The 16,381-nt window shown below is 56.9% G+C and overlaps 4 protein-coding genes across 4 annotated transcripts in view; 3 read left to right on the forward strand and 1 right to left on the reverse strand.

Annotated features, from left to right (window-relative positions):
• Positions 1 to 3,664, forward strand: part of NXN (nucleoredoxin) — a 47,084-nt gene extending 43,420 nt beyond the window's left edge. Inside the window, exons 7-8 of the mRNA XM_068210600.1 lie at positions 263 to 387; positions 2,478 to 3,664. Of these exons, the coding sequence (XP_068066701.1) occupies positions 263 to 387; positions 2,478 to 2,660 (308 nt within the window). The 3' untranslated portion in view covers positions 2,661 to 3,664. The remainder of the gene's footprint in view (positions 1 to 262; positions 388 to 2,477) is intronic.
• A 939-nt stretch (positions 3,665 to 4,603) lies between these two features.
• Positions 4,604 to 6,908, reverse strand: MRM3 (mitochondrial rRNA methyltransferase 3). The gene is made up of 5 exons (XM_068210601.1): positions 6,783 to 6,908; positions 6,619 to 6,713; positions 5,760 to 6,004; positions 5,321 to 5,488; positions 4,604 to 5,157 (listed from the first exon to the last, which is right to left on the reverse strand). Exons 1-5 carry the CDS (start codon positions 6,903 to 6,905, stop codon positions 4,613 to 4,615), a joined length of 1,176 nt encoding a protein of 391 aa, XP_068066702.1. The 5' UTR covers positions 6,906 to 6,908; the 3' UTR covers positions 4,604 to 4,612.
• Positions 6,909 to 6,933: 25 nt separating this feature from the next.
• GLOD4 (glyoxalase domain containing 4) lies at positions 6,934 to 11,228 on the forward strand. Its single transcript, XM_068210602.1, has 9 exons — positions 6,934 to 7,062; positions 8,082 to 8,131; positions 8,712 to 8,832; positions 9,296 to 9,440; positions 9,641 to 9,777; positions 10,053 to 10,139; positions 10,257 to 10,370; positions 10,452 to 10,538; positions 10,850 to 11,228. Exons 1-9 carry the CDS (start codon positions 6,973 to 6,975, stop codon positions 10,913 to 10,915), a joined length of 897 nt encoding a protein of 298 aa, XP_068066703.1. The 5' UTR covers positions 6,934 to 6,972; the 3' UTR covers positions 10,916 to 11,228.
• Positions 11,229 to 12,110: 882 nt separating this feature from the next.
• GEMIN4 (gem nuclear organelle associated protein 4) lies at positions 12,111 to 15,377 on the forward strand. Its single transcript, XM_068210604.1, has one exon. It carries the CDS (start codon positions 12,122 to 12,124, stop codon positions 15,335 to 15,337), a length of 3,216 nt encoding a protein of 1,071 aa, XP_068066705.1. The 5' UTR covers positions 12,111 to 12,121; the 3' UTR covers positions 15,338 to 15,377.
• The last annotated feature ends 1,004 nt before the right edge of the window (positions 15,378 to 16,381 follow it).

Here is a 16,381-nt window from a genome sequence, read left to right on the forward strand (position 1 = left end):
CGAGCAGTGGAGTATTTGGGGAGCAGGAGTTGCTCTTCTGTTCGGTGTTTCCCTGTAGTGCATTTCAGCTGCTCCCTGATTGCCCAAGAGCTGTGTGTGCCTTTGAAGTCCATGCGGCGCATCCGGGCTCCGGCTTCCTGCATGGTGGTGCTGTGGGACAGAGCTGCCAGCGCCCAGCCCGTTTGCATCCTTTGATCCTAACTTCTTTTTTTTTTTTGCCTTGCCTCTTTTCGTTTTGTCTCCACAACCCCGTGCCCTGCAGATTCAGAGGATGACGGGGAGTCGGAGGCGGCGAAACAACTGATTCAGCCCATAGCTGAAAAAATCATAGCCAAGTACAAAGCCAAAGAGGAGGAGGCACCGTTGCTCTTCTTTGTGGCGGGTGAGGTAAGTGAGAGGAGAGCACAGGGCTGTGTCCTGCTGGGCACGGGGACTGAGCCGAGTTGGGTACTGCTGCTGTTGTTGTTCAGGGGGTAAAATGAGGCACGGAGCTACTGCAGCTGTCAGGCAGCACAGAGCAAAGCCAGACTTGAGGCCTGGCTCAGTCTGTGCTCTCCTTGCTGATACTACTTCTAGCAAAGGGTTTGCTCAGAGATGCTCCTGAAGGTAGGAGAGGGACAGGCAGAGTGGGGCAGTGGGAGGTGGGAGGGAGTGGGCTGCTGCCTGCTCAGCCCTGAGGTTGTGCAGGCAGGAAAGTGGCTGGGCAGGGGAAGAAGAGCAGGGTTTGAGTTTCAGCCTGGCCCAACCTGTGAAATTTCAGCTGTTTCCCTGAGCTGACCATGTTTTTCTTGGCTGAGATGTTATTTGAGGCATGTGCAGTGCTCCAAGTCAAAGATCTGCTGGAGAGAATGGGAAACGGGAAAACTGGAGGACTTTTGGCCTCCCTTTCCCCTGCACAGACACTTTGTCCTGCTGCAGTCTGGCAAACTAAGGTTTTGTGTCAAAAAACCTCCCAGCACCCCCGGGCCTGCAGTTCCCCTTCCACATCACTGCTCAGGGCCTGGGCAGGTGGCAGCCGCTGCGCCTGCTCCGTCCCCGCATGCCCACGTCACAGCTGCAGTGTTCCATGCGCGGAGCCCTCCGGAGCCGCCCTGCGACAAAAGGGTCCCCACTGCCACACCCAGGCCCCCCCAGCCAGACAGACCCCCACTGCCACCTCCCACAGCCCCGCTGGCCCCCTCCGTGCAGCCGCTCCCTCTCCCACCACCGTAACGGGTCTCTGAGCATCCCAGCTCAGCCCCGCACCCTTGAATAAGTCCCTTGTTGGAAAGGGCTATTTTGGGAGGGTCTGGGACCTTCCCCCCTCCCCCAGAGCCTGTGAAGCGTTTTCCTCCCGCTCGCCGGCTGTAGCTGAAACATTGCTGCTATTCATGCAGCTCCCGACGGCCCTGCGGCGGCCGGCCCGAAGAATGGGGAGCGTCCGGCACATCCCATTCATCCGTCACCTCAATAGCCGGGAGCGCTGGCCCCGGGGCTCCGCTGGCCCCCACGCACAAAGCAGCCCGGCCGTGGCCGGAGCAGGCGCCTCCCATTGCTCTCCCAGCACCGTCTGGACCGATTTTGCATTGATTAAAAATATTCCTTGGTGCCTTTGTAAATAAAGGACGAGGCGTCCCGACACCTGGGTGGGGGGCGGCCGAGGCGACGAGCCCAGCCCTGCTGGCCCTTCCAGCCACGTGGTCCAGCTGCGCCAGAAACCCCTGCAAAGGAAGGGGAGGCGCGACCGGAGCTCCCCAGCGCTGCCGCCACGCGCTGCAGAGCCCCGGCCGCCAACCAGGTGGATGGATTCCATTCCTGCCCCTCGGAAGGGGCGCGCAGGAACGCCCCGCTGCGGGTGCGGCGCACTGTGGGCTTGGTGATGAATCGCGCCAGTGCCGGCTCTTTGCATCCCACAGCCTTGGGAGGGATAAATCATTGCCTTTGCCCAGAGCTGAGCCGTGCCTGGGCGAGGGGAGGGCAGCCCTCTCCCCCTGCAAGCAGCCTGCTGCTCCTGTGTGTGCCCAGACACTGGGACCTGCTGGTGGGGTCTCATCGTTGGCTCAAAGCACAAGTCTTCATCCCATTCCTGTTCTTTGCTTTGTTCTGGGTGTGTGCTTGGGTCCCTTTGGTATCCACCCTTGGTGAGCGGTGCCGGCAGAGAGCTGGCAGTCCCGCGTTCAGCACTTGTCCCCGGTTCCTTGAGCTGTGGATGTCCCAGAGGCTCTGGGGTGGCTGGGGCAGCAGGTCGGTCTGGAAGCAGCGCCTCTGGGTTGGAGGAGTGTATGTCCCATTCCAGCCTGGGATAAACCAACCCAGTTTGGTTCTGACACAAACCACGAGCAGAGCAGGCACCAAGATGGATGTTGCCTGCTATGCTGGTGGTACTGCAGTGTTGGTGCAAGGCCCAGCCTCTTGGGATATACTGTGGCAGCAGCAAACTGTTCCTGGTCTCCTGGCTCTGCTGTTGACTCCTCTGTCCTTCTCCTTTTGGCCTCCAGGACGACATGACCGACTCCCTGCGGGATTACACCAACCTGCCCGAGGCTGCACCCCTTCTCACCATCCTGGACATGTCGGCCCGGGCCAAGTACGTGATGGATGTGGAGGAGATCACGCCCGAAATCGTGGAGGCCTTTGTCAGCGACTTTCTAGCAGACAAGCTAAAACCCGAGCCCATCTAAGGGGCCCTTGCGCCAACAGACGTTATTTAAAACTAGGTCTCTCTTCCGCCGCTTGTGGATTCTCCAGCGTGTCCTCACGCCCGACCCAGTATCCAACCTTCTTGTGGTGCCTTGTTTTACGCAGTGAATCCTCCTCCTAAGCAAACTCCTTGACATGCACTTTCAGCAGGGAGTTGTTGGCGTTTGGAGACTTCGCTTGTGCTTCATGGTGATATATTCTCTAATAACCAGGCCAGAACTGTTACCGTATCGTTATTTTATACATGGCACTAGCTAGCAGGCAAATCTTTTTGCATGGTGTTCTTCCCAACGTATGCATCAGGCAGTGGGTGGGGTTCTTGGGGCTCTTTTCTTTCTCCTCCCCCCCTTCTTTCCTTTCTCACCACCCCTGCTGATTAAATGACTTCCAGGAAGCAATAAGGAAGCTGTCCCCATCGCCCCAGGCCAGTTCCTTCTCTCCCACGAAAGTGCCCTGACAAGGCCAAGACAAAGTCTTAACTGCTGACAACCTCTGAAAGACCACGGCACAGCCAAGCTCTTCCTCCTGGGGGTGAGACCTTCCCTTGTGGGTTTCCCACCCCCCACTCCAAGCACCGACAGCCTTAGGCAGCGCTGGCTGTTGTGTCAGGGTCCATCCCCCTGCCATGGGTGGGTATTCCCTCTGTCCCTCCCACTCTGAGCCAGGAGGAGGATCACCACCGGGCTGCCCTCACCTCTTGTCTCTTCCTTGTGCTCTTCCTGTCCCCTCTCGTCCTTCTCTCTGTTATGAATTGTCCTCTCCCCTCTGTGTTAGTTGATTGAGCTGTTTTTCGTAGGTGTGTCCCAAACTCAACGTTAATGGTGCTGTTCTTTAAAAAAAATAACCAAAAAAAAAAAACCCTCCCTAACCCTCAGAAAAAAACCCTCCCTCCCTAAGCCCAAGCAGCACAGCCGAGCCCTTCAAAAGTGACATTGTAAAAACTGTACATGGTGATTGGAACTTTGTAATAAAACTGTTACAATGACCTCGATTGCTGCGTCCTGCTGTCAGGGAGGAAACCTGTGTGGGGGAAGAGGAGCCCACAGCCTGATCCCAGGGATAAGTGGCTCCTGGGATTGCGTGTTCCCCCTGGGCTCCCACAGCCCCTGCCTGTGCCTGCTTTGCTGGCATTGGTCGGAGCTCCCCAGGAGGGAGGGAGCCCTTTGGCAGCCACTGGGGCGTTCCCAGCCTGAATAGCGCGTGTTGTGCAAGCCACTGCTTCTCCCTTTCAGCTCATTAGTCAGCCATGGCAGGATTATGGCCTCCCCTTTTATCCTGCTGCAGCTTCCCACCCTGCCAGGAGCTGGGAACGGCTGCCAGCTCGGCCTGTATAAACCCAGCCTGTGTTTTGCACATTTCAGGGGTTGCCGTGTTCAGCAGTGATGAACTGACTGGGGAGCAGCTCCAGGAGCAGCCCAGCACCTCCCAGCAGCCTGTGGTCAGGAGGGCTGGAGCTCGGACACCCCACAGCACAGCCACCCCCGGCCAGCCTGGCCATGGCAGGGTTGGAGTGGTTGCTGGAGCACAGGATTTGGGTAAGCACAGGCAGGACCTATTCAGGTAGCAGCAATCTGGTCTTTGTGACCCAAAACCACAGCCAGCAGCCAGGCTGGGAAGGACACGCACTGTCAGCAGCAGCCTGCCTGGGCCAGCACAGACGAGGGATCTGAGGTCTCCATGGATCTGGATGAAAGGGCTGGAGCAGCGGGGAACGGCTGAGGTGAGGCCAGGGCTGCTCCCCGTCCTTGTCCTTCCCCTTCCCTTCTCTCTAGCATCACCGTGTGGCCACCACATCCACACTGGGAGCCACACACTCATCCCAGCACTCTCCAGCCTTAAATACTCATTTACTGCAAACCAAACGGCCCGAGCTGCTCTTTATTAACCCTCAAAGAACTAAAGGCGAGAGGTGCTCCTTCAGCACCCAACCAGTTCAGCCTGGCACAGGCAACTTCTGCCTGCCATCCTCCTGCTTGTGCCTCCGCAGCAGCTGCCTCTTGGCCTCGAACAGCAGGATGCCAGCAGCAATAGCAGAGTTCAGGCTGTCCACGCCTGGCACCACGGGAATGAGCAGTCTCTTCCCCCCCGTGCTGGCTGCCAGCCCAAGCGCGGCCGGGCTCAGGCCGTGGGTCTCTCCTCCGATCACCACGGCCACCGGAGCCTGTGCCCAGTCCTCGCAGTAGTGCTGTGCAGCCAGCTCTGGGATTGCTGCTCCCTCCTCATCCTCGTGCTCAGGAGCAGCCTTGGGGCTGGATTTCATGGGAGCTTTTGGGCTGGCAGGAGCAGAGCCAGCCCCTCTGGGCACGGGCGTGCTCCCGGCCGGAGCGTCGGGATCGTTGTTGTCGGCCACGCAGACCTGGATGCCAGCAGGGAGGTTGGTGGGAACAGATTCCCAGTCCAGGTTGGCGATGATGGGCACACGGAAATGAGCCCCCATGCCTGCACGGAGCACCTTTGGCTCCCATGGATCCACACAGCCTGGGGAGGAACGGGGAGAAACAGTGACAGCACAGGGATCCCCACAAAGGTGGGATTCAGAGCCACAGCCAACCATGCCAGCCACTCCTTATGAACTCTGGGGAACATCTTCAAACACCTCATTCCCTGCCTTACTCCCACGCTACTCAAACTTTTCTCTTACCTTTGGTGAGCAGCACTTTCTCACAGCCTGCTCCTGCTGCAGATCTCAGAATAGTCCCCAGGTTTCCTGGATCTCGGATGTTGTCGCAGATGAGGAGCAGTGGCAAGGAGTTGGCGAGCTGAGCTGCAGGGTAGGACATCTTGGCAGGGTCAGGCTTGGAAAAAATGCCTGAGGAAATGAAGTGTGACAGGTTTATGACTGACCCACCCCCAGGAGAGGCCTGCTCTGAAAGAGCTGGCCCAGATTTCACTGAAGATGTACTGGAGGAAGTGTTAGGAAAGGCACCACCTAAAGGAAGTTTGAGCAGTTTATCACTTGGCAAGGAAAACTTATTTTCCAGCAGTGCTATGTCTAAGGAAAGATTATTAAGAGAGTCATCATCCTAAATATGAAATGTTTCCCTTTGGGCAGTGTTGCAACTGTTTCAGAGGCAACTTACCAAGAAGCCCCTGAGGAGTCACGAGGTCAGACCAGGTCTTAATGTCTTCAAATTTCACCTTAACCAAGCTGGCTCGTTTTATCTCTGCCTCCGGCAGCAGCTTCAGGTGCCCCACGGTGCTGAAGAAGAGTGTCTGTGGCACAGCCCCTGCCGCCAGTGCATCCTTGATCAGCCTGTGCCCCTCCAGCAGAACCTTCCCGTGATTATCCCGAAACTTCTTGGACTTGGCGATAGTCACCACTTTTCTGTGGAGAAATTATTCAGAGAATGTGGCTGTGATGCTCACAGCACCTTCAGTCTGACCTTCACCAGCTCCTGAGAGCGTCTCTGGGAGGTCACAACGGTGATCTGAGGGATGGAGCACCTGTCCTAGGAGGAAAGGCTGGGCGAGGTGGCTCTGGGGTGCCTAGAGCACCTTTCAGACCCTGAAAGAGAGCTGGCGAGGGACTTGACAAGGGCCTGGAGTGCCAGGACAATGGGGAATGGCTTCAAGGTGACAGAGGGCAGGATTAGATGGGATACTGGAAGGAATTCCTCCCTGTGAGGGTGGTGAAGCCCTGGCACTGGTTACCCAGAGCAGCTGTGGCTGCCCCTGGATCCCAGGAAGTGTCCAAGGCCAGGCTGAATGATGCTTGGATAACCTGGTCTGGCGGAAGGTGTTCCTGCCCACGGTAAGAGGTGGAACGGGACGGGCTTTAATCTCCCTTCGAACCCCTCCCCGGTTCTTCGAAGCCCTCCCGGTACCTTCAGCCTGGCGTGTGTCAGTCTCCCCCCTTCCTCCCAGGGGCGGCACTTCTTCCCTCCCGTCCCGCGGGGGTTCTGAGGGGCAGCCGGGCCGGGCCCCGCTCGCCGCGCTCACCCCAGCCTGCGGTCCCCGGGCGCCGCCTTCTCGTACCGCGGCCCCGGCGCGGCCGCGCTGCGCTCCGCGGCGGGCGGCGGCGGCTCCGCGGGGCTCTGCGGCTGCAGCACCCGCAGGGGGCTCCGCGGGCCCTCCCGGGGGCTCCGCGGGCCCTCCCGGGGGCCCTGCGGCTGCAGCACCCGCACGGGGCTCCGCCGCAGCGCCCGCACCCCGCGCCGCCCGCCCGGCTCCGCCCGCGGCCCGCGGGGCCTCAGCAGCGCCCGCCACGCGCGGCCCAGCGCCGCCATGGCACGGCGGCACCGCCCCGTGACGTCACCGCGACACCGCGCGCCCCGTGACGTCACTGCCGCCGCCATGGCCGCCCGCAGGGCGCTGCACTTCGTCTTCAAAGTGGGAGACCGGGCCCGCACGGCGCGGTTCTACCGGGAGCTGCTGGGCATGAGGGTGAGGGCGGGGACGGCTGGGCTCGGGGCGCGGCGGCTGCGGCCGGGAACGGGCGGCTCTGCGCCCTCCGTGTCCCCGGGACGCGGCCCTGGGCATGGGAAGGGATGGGGATGGGAATGGGAATGGGATGGGGATAGGAATTAGATGGGGACGGGAACGGAGATGGGGATGGGAATGGGAATAGGAATAGGAATAGGATAGGATGGGAATGGGGATGGGAATGGGAACGGGAATGGGAATAAGATGGGAACGGGGATGGGAATGGGAATAGGAATAGGATGGGGATGGGAATTAGATGGGGACGGGAACGGGGATGGGGATGGGAATAGGGATAGGATAGGATGGGAATGGGGATGGGAATGGGAACGGGGATGGGAATGGGAATAGGAATAGGATGGGGATGGGAATGGGAATGGGAATAGGATGGAGATAGGATGGCAATGGGAATAGGATGGGGATGGGAACGGGGATGGGATGGGGATGGGAATGGGACTAGGATGGGGATGGGAACGGAATGGGATGGGGATGGGATGGGGATGGAATAGGATGGGGATGGGATGGGAACAGGGATGGATGGGAATTGGAATAGGATGGGGATGGGAATGGGATGGGGATGGGATGGGATGGAAATGGGGATTAGATGGGATGGGGATGGGAATAGGATGGGGATGGGATGGGAACAGGGATGGATGGGAATTGGAATAGGATGGGGATGGGAATGGGATGGGGATGGGATGGGATGGAAATGGGGATTAGATGGGATGGGGATGGGAATAGGATGGGAATGGGGATGGGATGGGAACAGGGATGGGATGGGGATGGGATGGGGATGGGGATTAGATGGGATAGAAACGGGGATGGGGATTGGATGGGGATTGGATGGGGATGGGAGCCGTTTCCTGCCCGCGCTGTCCCCGTTCCCGCCCGCTTCCCCGTGCCCAGGGAAGGCGTTCCGGCTTGGAGCGAGGGGATGCTCGAGGGGATCCCCTCCCAAGCCAGAGCGTGCTGTGGCTCCGCAGGTGCTGCGGCACGAGGAGTTCGAGGAGGGCTGCAAGGCCACCTGCAACGGGTGAGTGCCCGGTACGGCTGCTGTTGGCAGTAAATAAGGGCTGTGTTGTCTCTTGTTAAATTGCTCCCCTTGCAACCTACAGCCCCCCACTCTGTGTAGGTGCAGTGCCTATATTGAACATAAATACCGCACCTGTGGGTTGATGCTTAATTATTTCTCAGCTTATCAGGAATCCAGTTCCACTGATTGTTTATGTAAGCGTGGCACCATCAAGGTTCTTGAGTTAAAAATCCCTCGTGGTAGCCACAAAGGCTTTTGTAAAGAAAAAGAAATGATAAAAAGCAGAAAGAGGAACGCATTTCATTGTGAAGTGGAAGGAATCTTACAGTTTGTTGCCCTTTCCTGCTTAGCAATAAGGAAGTGATTATGTAATTGCAGCTAATGAGCAGCCTGTGCTCTTAAAGCATAAGCTGTTAATGAGGTAGAATTGCTTTTATCATATGAAGGACAGCCCGGGGTCAAACCTGCCATTATCTCACTCTAGAAACACAACTCTTCCTTGTAACACAAATACTTACAGTTCTTGGTGGTTCATTTCAATACTGATGACATTAAAATATGGATAATGCGGATATTCCAGCCCTTATGATGGAAAATGGAGCAAGACCATGGTGGGCTATGGACCAGAGGACAATCACTTTGTGGCAGAGCTGACTTACAATTATGGCATTGGAGAATATCGCCTGGGCAACGACTTCCTGGTGAGCTCCACTCCAAGCAGCCAACCCTTCTCACGATTAGCTGATTTACCTTAATAATTAGGAGCTCTGATTTACCTTAATAATTAGGAGCTCATTTGTCACAGCTGCTATTTTTTTTTTTTTTATGCTGTTGGTCCCTTAAATGCTTCAGTGTTGCTTTTGTGGTTGTCTCCCAGTTGGAAGAGCAGAAACCAGAGCAGATTTGTGCTCACTTAAAGGTGCAGAAAACACTTCTGGAGCTCTGCCTCTGCTCTGTGTGTAGGACAGCTGGTGTTTGCTGCCAGATCCAACACGGGGTGCTGAGCTAGGAAGGACTTGCTGCAGGAGAACACTCTTATATTTATTATTTTAATCTTTTTTTTGTGATTCAGTGGCTGGCAGCAGATGGAGATCTCGTGTTTCCTGTGTGGAAGCAGGTGATGTGTCTGCATCCACCCCATGGATTGTGTTGTCTCCTCTCTAGGGCATGACTCTGGTGTCCAGCCAGGCTGTGAGCAATGCCAGGAAGATGGGGTGGCCCCTCAAAGAAGTCACCTCTGGTGTCTTTGAAGCTGAAGCCCCAGGAGGATACAAATTCTACCTGGAAGACAAGGAACAGCCCAAGCAAGGTGAAATATTTACCCCTACTGTTGTTCAGCAGAGATTTACCAGTGGGGTACCAGAGTGTGTCTACTTTGATGGCATTTTGTTAAACAGTACACTTTTAAAATCATTTCTCTGTTACTTCTCAAGAATACTAATGACATTAACTGTGGGTTTAAAGCTGTAATACGTTTGTAGCTAATTTGAAATTATTGCAATCCTCAAGATCCCGTGTGGAAGGTAACCCTGGGTGTCTCAAACCTGCAGAAGTCTGTGAGCTACTGGTCTGGTTTGCTTGGGATGAAAATCTATGAGAAGGATGAGGAGAAACAAAGGGCTTTGCTGGGCTACGCTGATAACCAGGTCAGTCCTTGGAAAAACCACCAATTTCCTGAGAACACAGTCTTGAAAGGAAAAAAAAGTTCTTAATCAGAGCAAATGTGCCCTTAATGATGAGTGTTTTAATTGAAGCTGTATACACCCAGCTGTGCTTTTAAAAAAAGCAAAGCTGTGGTTTGCTCTGGCTTGGTGGGAAAGGCATGGATGGGGGATTTTGGAATCACCCACATCCTGGAGAAAAAGCTGCAGCCTGGAGAGCAGTGTCCCTGCAAGCCAGGCTGGGTTTTTCCCTGTCCCAGTGCAAGCTGGAGCTGAAGGCTGTTGGAGGGGCAGTGGATCATGGGACGGCGTTTGGCCGCATCGCCTTCTCCTGTGCCAAGGAAGAGGTAACAGCCCCACTTCCCTCCCTCCTTCCCTCATCCCCCAGCTGGGGAAGGCAGTTTTTGGTGTTAACAAAACAACCCGGAGCGGCGAGGTGATTTGGGTTTGTTTTCTGCTTTCAGCTGCCAAGCATTGAAGCCCTGATGAAAAAGGAGAATCAGAAGATTTTGACACCCCTGGTCAGCTTGGACACGCCTGGCAAAGCCACGGTGCAAGTGGTTATTCTGGCTGATCCTGTGAGTAAAACTGGAAACAGTGGTTGAATTGGGTTTAAATTTCCCCTTGCCATTGGTTATAACTGAGCTGCTTCCTTTCAGGATGGCCATGAAATCTGTTTTGTGGGGGATGAAGCGTTCAGAGAGCTGTCCCAGGTGGACCCTAATGGTGACAAGCTGTTGGATGATGTAAGTGGCTGCACATTCATTTTCTTCCAGATTAGAGATACCTGTAAAATCCAATTTTCATTCCATGCTGAGTTTTTTCCTAGAAGCAAATTACCCAGGCTTTGTAAGGAAAATAAATCTGTTTTCAAAGCTCACTTGGTGCCCTGGGTGGAGTTGTCCAGCCTCACTCCTGGGGCATGGTCACATTGTTTGCTGTGGTAGAGAACATTGGTTTTCAGTCCCAGTTCTCCTTACTAGTGGCTAAAAAATGATTTATCCCTCCAGAGAGCTTTCCTCCTGTTCTGACCACATTCCCCCTCGTCTTTGTGCAGGCCATGGCTGCAGACAACAGTGACAAGTGGTTTGCTGAGCACAACATGAAGAAGGTTTCAGCTTAGCTGGAGGAATGGACTGTGCTGCTCCTCTGTGCCTTGGAGTTCTTCCAAGAAAATGCCACTCCTGGTTAAAGTGCTGCCTTCCCAATCAGAGGGTGCTGGGACGTCCCGTAGTGGTTTCTTTGGGTTGATTTAAGCTGATGTCTCTGGCCTGCTGCTCTCTCCCTTTCACATCCCTTCCTTCCAAAAAACTGGGGTTGTGCAGCAAAGGAGCAGCTGAGCCCTTGGCCTCAAAACCAGGGATTTTCAGTCAAGAAAACATCGCATTTCTGTGTTGTTGTTATGCTTGAAGGAAAGGTGATACGTTATTTTCTGATTAATTAATTTCCTGATTAATTTGCTTTAGCTGTCCTTCATTTGCAGGCTAGAGAGGAGATTTTGAGGTAGCTGTGGCTACTCCCCCTCTCCAGTGGGGTGTGGGGTGCATCCCTTTATTGGGAACAAAGCAATGATCTTGCCAAACTGGGTGAATGCTCCAGTCCTTGTTTTCATTCCAAGGTGTTTCACCAGCTTCCAGGGGGAAATGTTCACTCGAGAAGCCCGTGGTGTGTTCCTCACTGGGATCCTGCTGTTGATGGGGTGGTTTCCACCCCTTCTCCAGGAGATTTCCACGTCCCAGGAGGGAGCTGAGGCTGTGCTTTGGGGTTTGTAGCTGCACTGTCTGCTGAGGTGCCAGAGAGCAGCTTGAAATAAGTTTTGCAGTTAGCTTTTGGTGAGAAACTGCCTTTGGAAATAACAGTTCAGGGTTTATTCCGTTGGAGTGAAGTCACTCTGCTTTTGCTGGGAATACAGGGAGTCATTCCTGGCATTGTTTCTGCCAGGTATGCTGCCTGACTGCTCATTTTCTTGATGAAAACCTTAAATAAAATACCTTAAATCGGGTTTTCGTCGTGAAACTGAAATGAGCTTCACGGAGAAGATCAGGCAGCGTTGGCACTTCTGAGCTGGAACGGGAAAAATTCCTCGCTGCGATTTCGTCCGAGCTTTTCAGTTCAGTTTTAATGACGGTTTCGAATCCTCTTCGTCAAATTAAACACGTTGATTCTGGAGCGCGGCAATTAATGGATGAATTAATTAACCCAGCCCACCTCCGCGCCGCCAGGGGGCGCTGCGGGCGCGCCCGCGGGTGGGATGGGGGGGGGAGAAGGGGCGCGGCCGGCGCCGTGACGTCACGCACCCCCCGGCGTGACGTCAGCGCGCGGCGCCGCCATGGAGCCGGCGGAGCGCGGGGCCGCGATGGCGCCGGGCTGTCCCGGCGGGCCCTGGGCCGTGGGCGAGGAGACGGCGATCCTGCACGGCGGCTTCCTGCTGGCCGCCCGCCTGCTGCAGCCGCGGCCGCTGCGGGAGCTGCGCAAAGCCGACTGGCCCCGCGCGGGGGTGCCCATCACCGACGCGCTGCGCGAGATCGGCGAGCGCTGCCCCTCGCCGCTGGGCCTGTGGAAGAAGGAGGCCGTGGCCATCGTGTGGGCCAAAATCCTGCTGCCGGCTCCCCCCGCCGCCGCCGCCGCGGCGCTGGAGTGGGGCTGGAAGGATGACGGGTTCTTCTCGGTGGGCGCGATGATCCCCGATGTCAACCACACCGCCCTCTTCGAGCTGGTCAAGGCGCTGGGCGTGCCCCGGCTCTTCGTGCAGCTGCTGCTGGCGCTGCCCCCAGGTGTGTGCCGGGGACAGCTGCGGAGCTTGGTGGAGTACATCGCCAGCGAGACGTCCCCGTCGGACATCAGCTTCTTCTTGGACGTGTGGTGGGAGGTGCTGAAGCACCGGGAGGGACAGGAGGATGCCACGGTGTCGGCGTTCAGCGCTCTCATCCATCAGCACGGCGGGGAGTTCTCCCTGGAGGATGGTCTGCAGCCCCCAAAGAGGTTCAAGGGTGACCCTGGGAGCGCCCCAGCTGCCAGCGGGCTGCCCACGGTGCTGCTGGAGGGGTTAAAGCAGATCCGAGGCAGCATCGCCCAGCCCCGCCTGAGGTGCTACGCCCTGGCCAACCTGGCCGAGCTGCTGTGCCTGTCCTCGGGGCTGGGGCCAGGGGACAGCCCCCTGCCCATCGCAGAGCACCTGGCCAAGGTCGGTGCCATGGTCAGCCTCTGGAGCAGTGACACTGAGAGCCAGTACCACCCCTGCGGGCTGGGAGAGAAGGTGAGGGAGGCAGAGAGGAGCATGAGCCTCCTGTGCCTCACCAAACCCTCTCGTGAGGAGCTCTTTGGGGGCTTGGACTTGCTCTGCAGCTTGTTGCAGGCCTGGGGAGAGGAGCTGCAGGACACTCTGAGGGGATGTGAGGAGCTTTGCTTCGAGAGCTACCGGCTCCTGGATGCTCTGACCAGCCTTGGGAAGAACCTGGATTTCCTCTTGGAGACCAGAGACCTGGGGGAGGGCGAGACACGGGTGGTGTCAGAGCTGACACAGCTCACCAAGGACTTCCTCAGGGACACCAGTGCTGTCCTGAAGGATTTGGACACCAGCCTCGTGTCTGCAGTTGCCATGGCAATCATTGCACAAAGGCTGGACCGCCATGTGGACACCTGCTCTGTTTTTGCATCTGAAAAGACCTGGGCTTTTTCGAAGGCCTGGGTCGAGTGCCTGGTGAAAAACAAAGCTCTGTTCCAGACCCCTGAGCTAGTTTTGAAACTGCTGGAGACGCTGGTGAACTTTGCCACATCCCACCATGACCAGGAGGCCCAAGAGCTGCAGATGCAAGTGACCAAAGCCATCGTGGAGTGTTACACTGAGCTATCACTGAGTGACAAAAACAAAGTGATCTCAGGTGTCCTGGCGTCCTGGGGTGGCCCAGGTCTGTCCCAGAACGTGCAGGTTGTCAGGGAGGGGTTCCAGGAGGACCTGAATGTGACTTTGAACCAGATCACAGAGAGTGTGTCTGATGAAGGCCTGGCCAGGGCTGTGGCTTCCGTGGCCAGGCTGACGCTGCTGTCCCCCGAGGCCACAGTGAAGCAGGTTTGTCATCTTGCTGTGGTCAACCTCGGAGCACACCAGTTCCTCGCCCAAATCCTCTGCTCCTTCCCAGCGCTGAGCTTCCTGGAGAGCCACGAGGATCCAGGCAGGCCACGCAGCCTGGTGGTGAGGTGCCTGGAGGAGGCAGTGTGGGGGAAGCTTTCCACAGCAGGGGAAGAGGAGCAATTCCTTCAGTTCCTGGCCTTTCTCCTGCAGCCAGGCTCAGCCACCCCACTTGTGTCACCTGCAGAAGTGACCAAAGCCTTTGTCCTTCCCTGTTTAAAGTCAGACTCTGCTCAGATTGAGCTGAGCCTGCAGATCCTCAGTAAGGTTTTGGGAATACCGTCCTGCTCAGGAGAGCACTGGATCAAATCCTGCCACCCATTCCCACTTCTCCTCAGCCTCTGCAAACTTCTGGATGGTTACACCAAGTACTGGCATCAGCCTAGGGAGCAGCTCTTCCCTTCCCTGGAGACCAAAGACCTGATTCTGAACATCCTCTGCCAGCTGTGCGAGCTGGTGGCACCAGAGACCGTCCCCTCCTCGGAGCTGTGGGTGCAGTCGCTGGCCTGGCTCCACAGGAAGGTGGCATCACTGGACTGGACCGTGGGGCTCCGTCTGAAGAAGCTTTATGGGGACCACTTCAAGAACGAGGTCCCAGCGACGCTGTTCGAGATCTGCAGGCTCCCTGAGGACGAGTGGACATCCCAGTCCTGGCCAGCCTACGGGCCGGGCAGCGGGCTGCTGGCGTGGATGGAGTGCTGCTGCGTGTCCCCAGCGCTCAGGGACACCATGCTGGCGCTGCTCTCCGTCAACGTGGACGACCCCAAAGAGGTGAATCTCTTCAGCAAAGGCTTCCTGGTGGCCCTCATCCAGGTGCTGCCTTGGTGCAGCCCCGGTGAGTGGAGGAGGCTGGTGCCCGTGGTGGAGCAGCTGCTGCAGAGGCAGGTGCTGCACGTGCCCTACACGCTGGAGTACGTGCAGCACATGCCCCTGCTCAACCTGCGCCCCTTCGCCTGCCACCTGCAGCTCTCCGTGCTCTTCCTGCGGGGCTTCCAGCTCCTCTGCAGCTCCAGCTGCTCCACCTGGCTGCCACCAGAGGCCTGGCTGCACGTGGTGCAGCTGTACTGCGCCAGCCTGACCGACCTGCTGGCCTCCCTCAAGGCCACGGCGGGAGCCGCGGCTCAGCCCTGCGCGCAGGAGGTGTCCTTCACCTGCATCCAGCTCTTCTGCCACCTGCTGCACGTGGCTGCCATGCTGCCCGCCGGGGGCTGTGAGGAGCCACTGCTGGTGGTGGCCCTGGAGGTGCTGTCGCAGTACGAGGCGTCCAGCAAGGCTGACGGGTCGCCCTGCGCCGCGCTGCGCAGAGCCAACGAGGGGCACTTCCTGCAGTCCGTCACGGACAGCCTGGGGCACGAGGAGCTGCGCAGCACCCTCCTGCAGAAGCTCAGCAAGCTGGGAGCACGCTCAGAGCACTGATCTGGACCTTGTAAGATCTGTAATAAACCCTTATTTTTCTCTTTTGAGTTTATTCCCTCCCTGCTGTGTTCTCCCACTAAGCGGTGGAAGGAGCCGTGTGAGGATGGGTAGGAGGAGCCACTTTGGTTTTCCATTGGAATAACTGGGCACAGCTGTTCCTGAGCCAAGCTGCCAGTTCTGTGGCTGCAGACTTGCCTGCTGGCTCTGCATTTACACAGCAGCCTCCAGCATCGAGGAAATTGCTTCCCTCTGGCTGCTTTGCCACCAGCCCTCTCCTAGTCCCAGGAGAATTGCTGGTTTTGCCACGTGCTGCTGGAGGCTGGGAAGCAAGTTGGGTGAGTTCAGGACAGGCAGGAACCTTTGGAAATCCATGTGTGCTGCTTCTGCCCGGAGGTGGGGGTGCAGCAGTAACCCCACATGTAACACCCCCACCCAGCAAGGAACGGCACGTGGAAGAGCCAGCCAGTGGTGTGACTCAGAGAGGAAATCTTTATTGGTCTCCTGATAGTAAATAGGGCAGTGTTAGTGCAAACTGAGGTGCCTCATTGGCTGGGGATTTTTTTGTCCTTGCATAAGGCACGTTATTCGCAATGAAAACAGTGAGATACAACATCTGTAAGGAGTTGCAGGAGTTTGTAACATCAGCTGGTCTCAGTGGTTACTGTGGAGTCTCTGCAACAACAGCCACAGGTCGGAAGAGGCCCTTTTTGGTTTTTTACACTCTGTCCAGAACAGCAGCAGTGGTTGGGACCAGATCCAACACCCAGAAGATCCAGATTTCACAGAGCTTGGCTGCTGGTTTCAGACAGAATGAAAGGCACAGAGTGGCCACAGGTCTCTGGGCATGGGGGCTGTGCCAGGGCTGTGCCAGTGCAGTTGCCTGCCTGCAGCAGGCACAGGAAGCTGGAGGAGGAGGTGGCTGTCCTGGCTGGTGCTGGCTGCAGGGGATGAACTCAGCTGTGGTCTGATTGCACACACCCTGTGGTGCAGGGTGGGCTGGGGAGCCTGTACCCATTTTGCTAAGAGTGACTAAAAGTGGAAATG

The sequence above is a fragment of the Anomalospiza imberbis genome, chromosome 20 (genome assembly GCF_031753505.1).
Source record: "Anomalospiza imberbis isolate Cuckoo-Finch-1a 21T00152 chromosome 20, ASM3175350v1, whole genome shotgun sequence".
NCBI lineage: Eukaryota > Metazoa > Chordata > Aves > Passeriformes > Viduidae > Anomalospiza > Anomalospiza imberbis.

What these genes read in the sequence shown, in the direction of transcription:
- MRM3 (XM_068210601.1), bottom strand. Translation starts at nt 6,905, where the DNA reads ATGGCGGCGCTGGGCCGCGCGTGGCGGGCGCTGCTGAGGCCCCGCGGG. An exon ending in CCCGGGGACCGCAGGCTGGG is followed by an intron (nt 6,005 to 6,618) that starts GTGAGCGCGGCG and finishes ATTTCTCCACAG; the next exon opens with AAAAGTGGTGACTATCGCCA. An exon ending in GACTCCTCAGGGGCTTCTTG is followed by an intron (nt 5,489 to 5,759) that starts GTAAGTTGCCTC and finishes TCATTTCCTCAG; the next exon opens with GCATTTTTTCCAAGCCTGAC.
- GLOD4 (XM_068210602.1), top strand. Translation starts at nt 6,973, where the DNA reads ATGGCCGCCCGCAGGGCGCTGCACTTCGTCTTCAAAGTGGGAGACCGG. An exon ending in TGCAAGGCCACCTGCAACGG is followed by an intron (nt 8,132 to 8,711) that starts GTGAGTGCCCGG and finishes CGGATATTCCAG; the next exon opens with CCCTTATGATGGAAAATGGA. An exon ending in TGGGCTACGCTGATAACCAG is followed by an intron (nt 9,778 to 10,052) that starts GTCAGTCCTTGG and finishes TCCCTGTCCCAG; the next exon opens with TGCAAGCTGGAGCTGAAGGC.
- GEMIN4 (XM_068210604.1), top strand. Translation starts at nt 12,122, where the DNA reads ATGGAGCCGGCGGAGCGCGGGGCCGCGATGGCGCCGGGCTGTCCCGGC.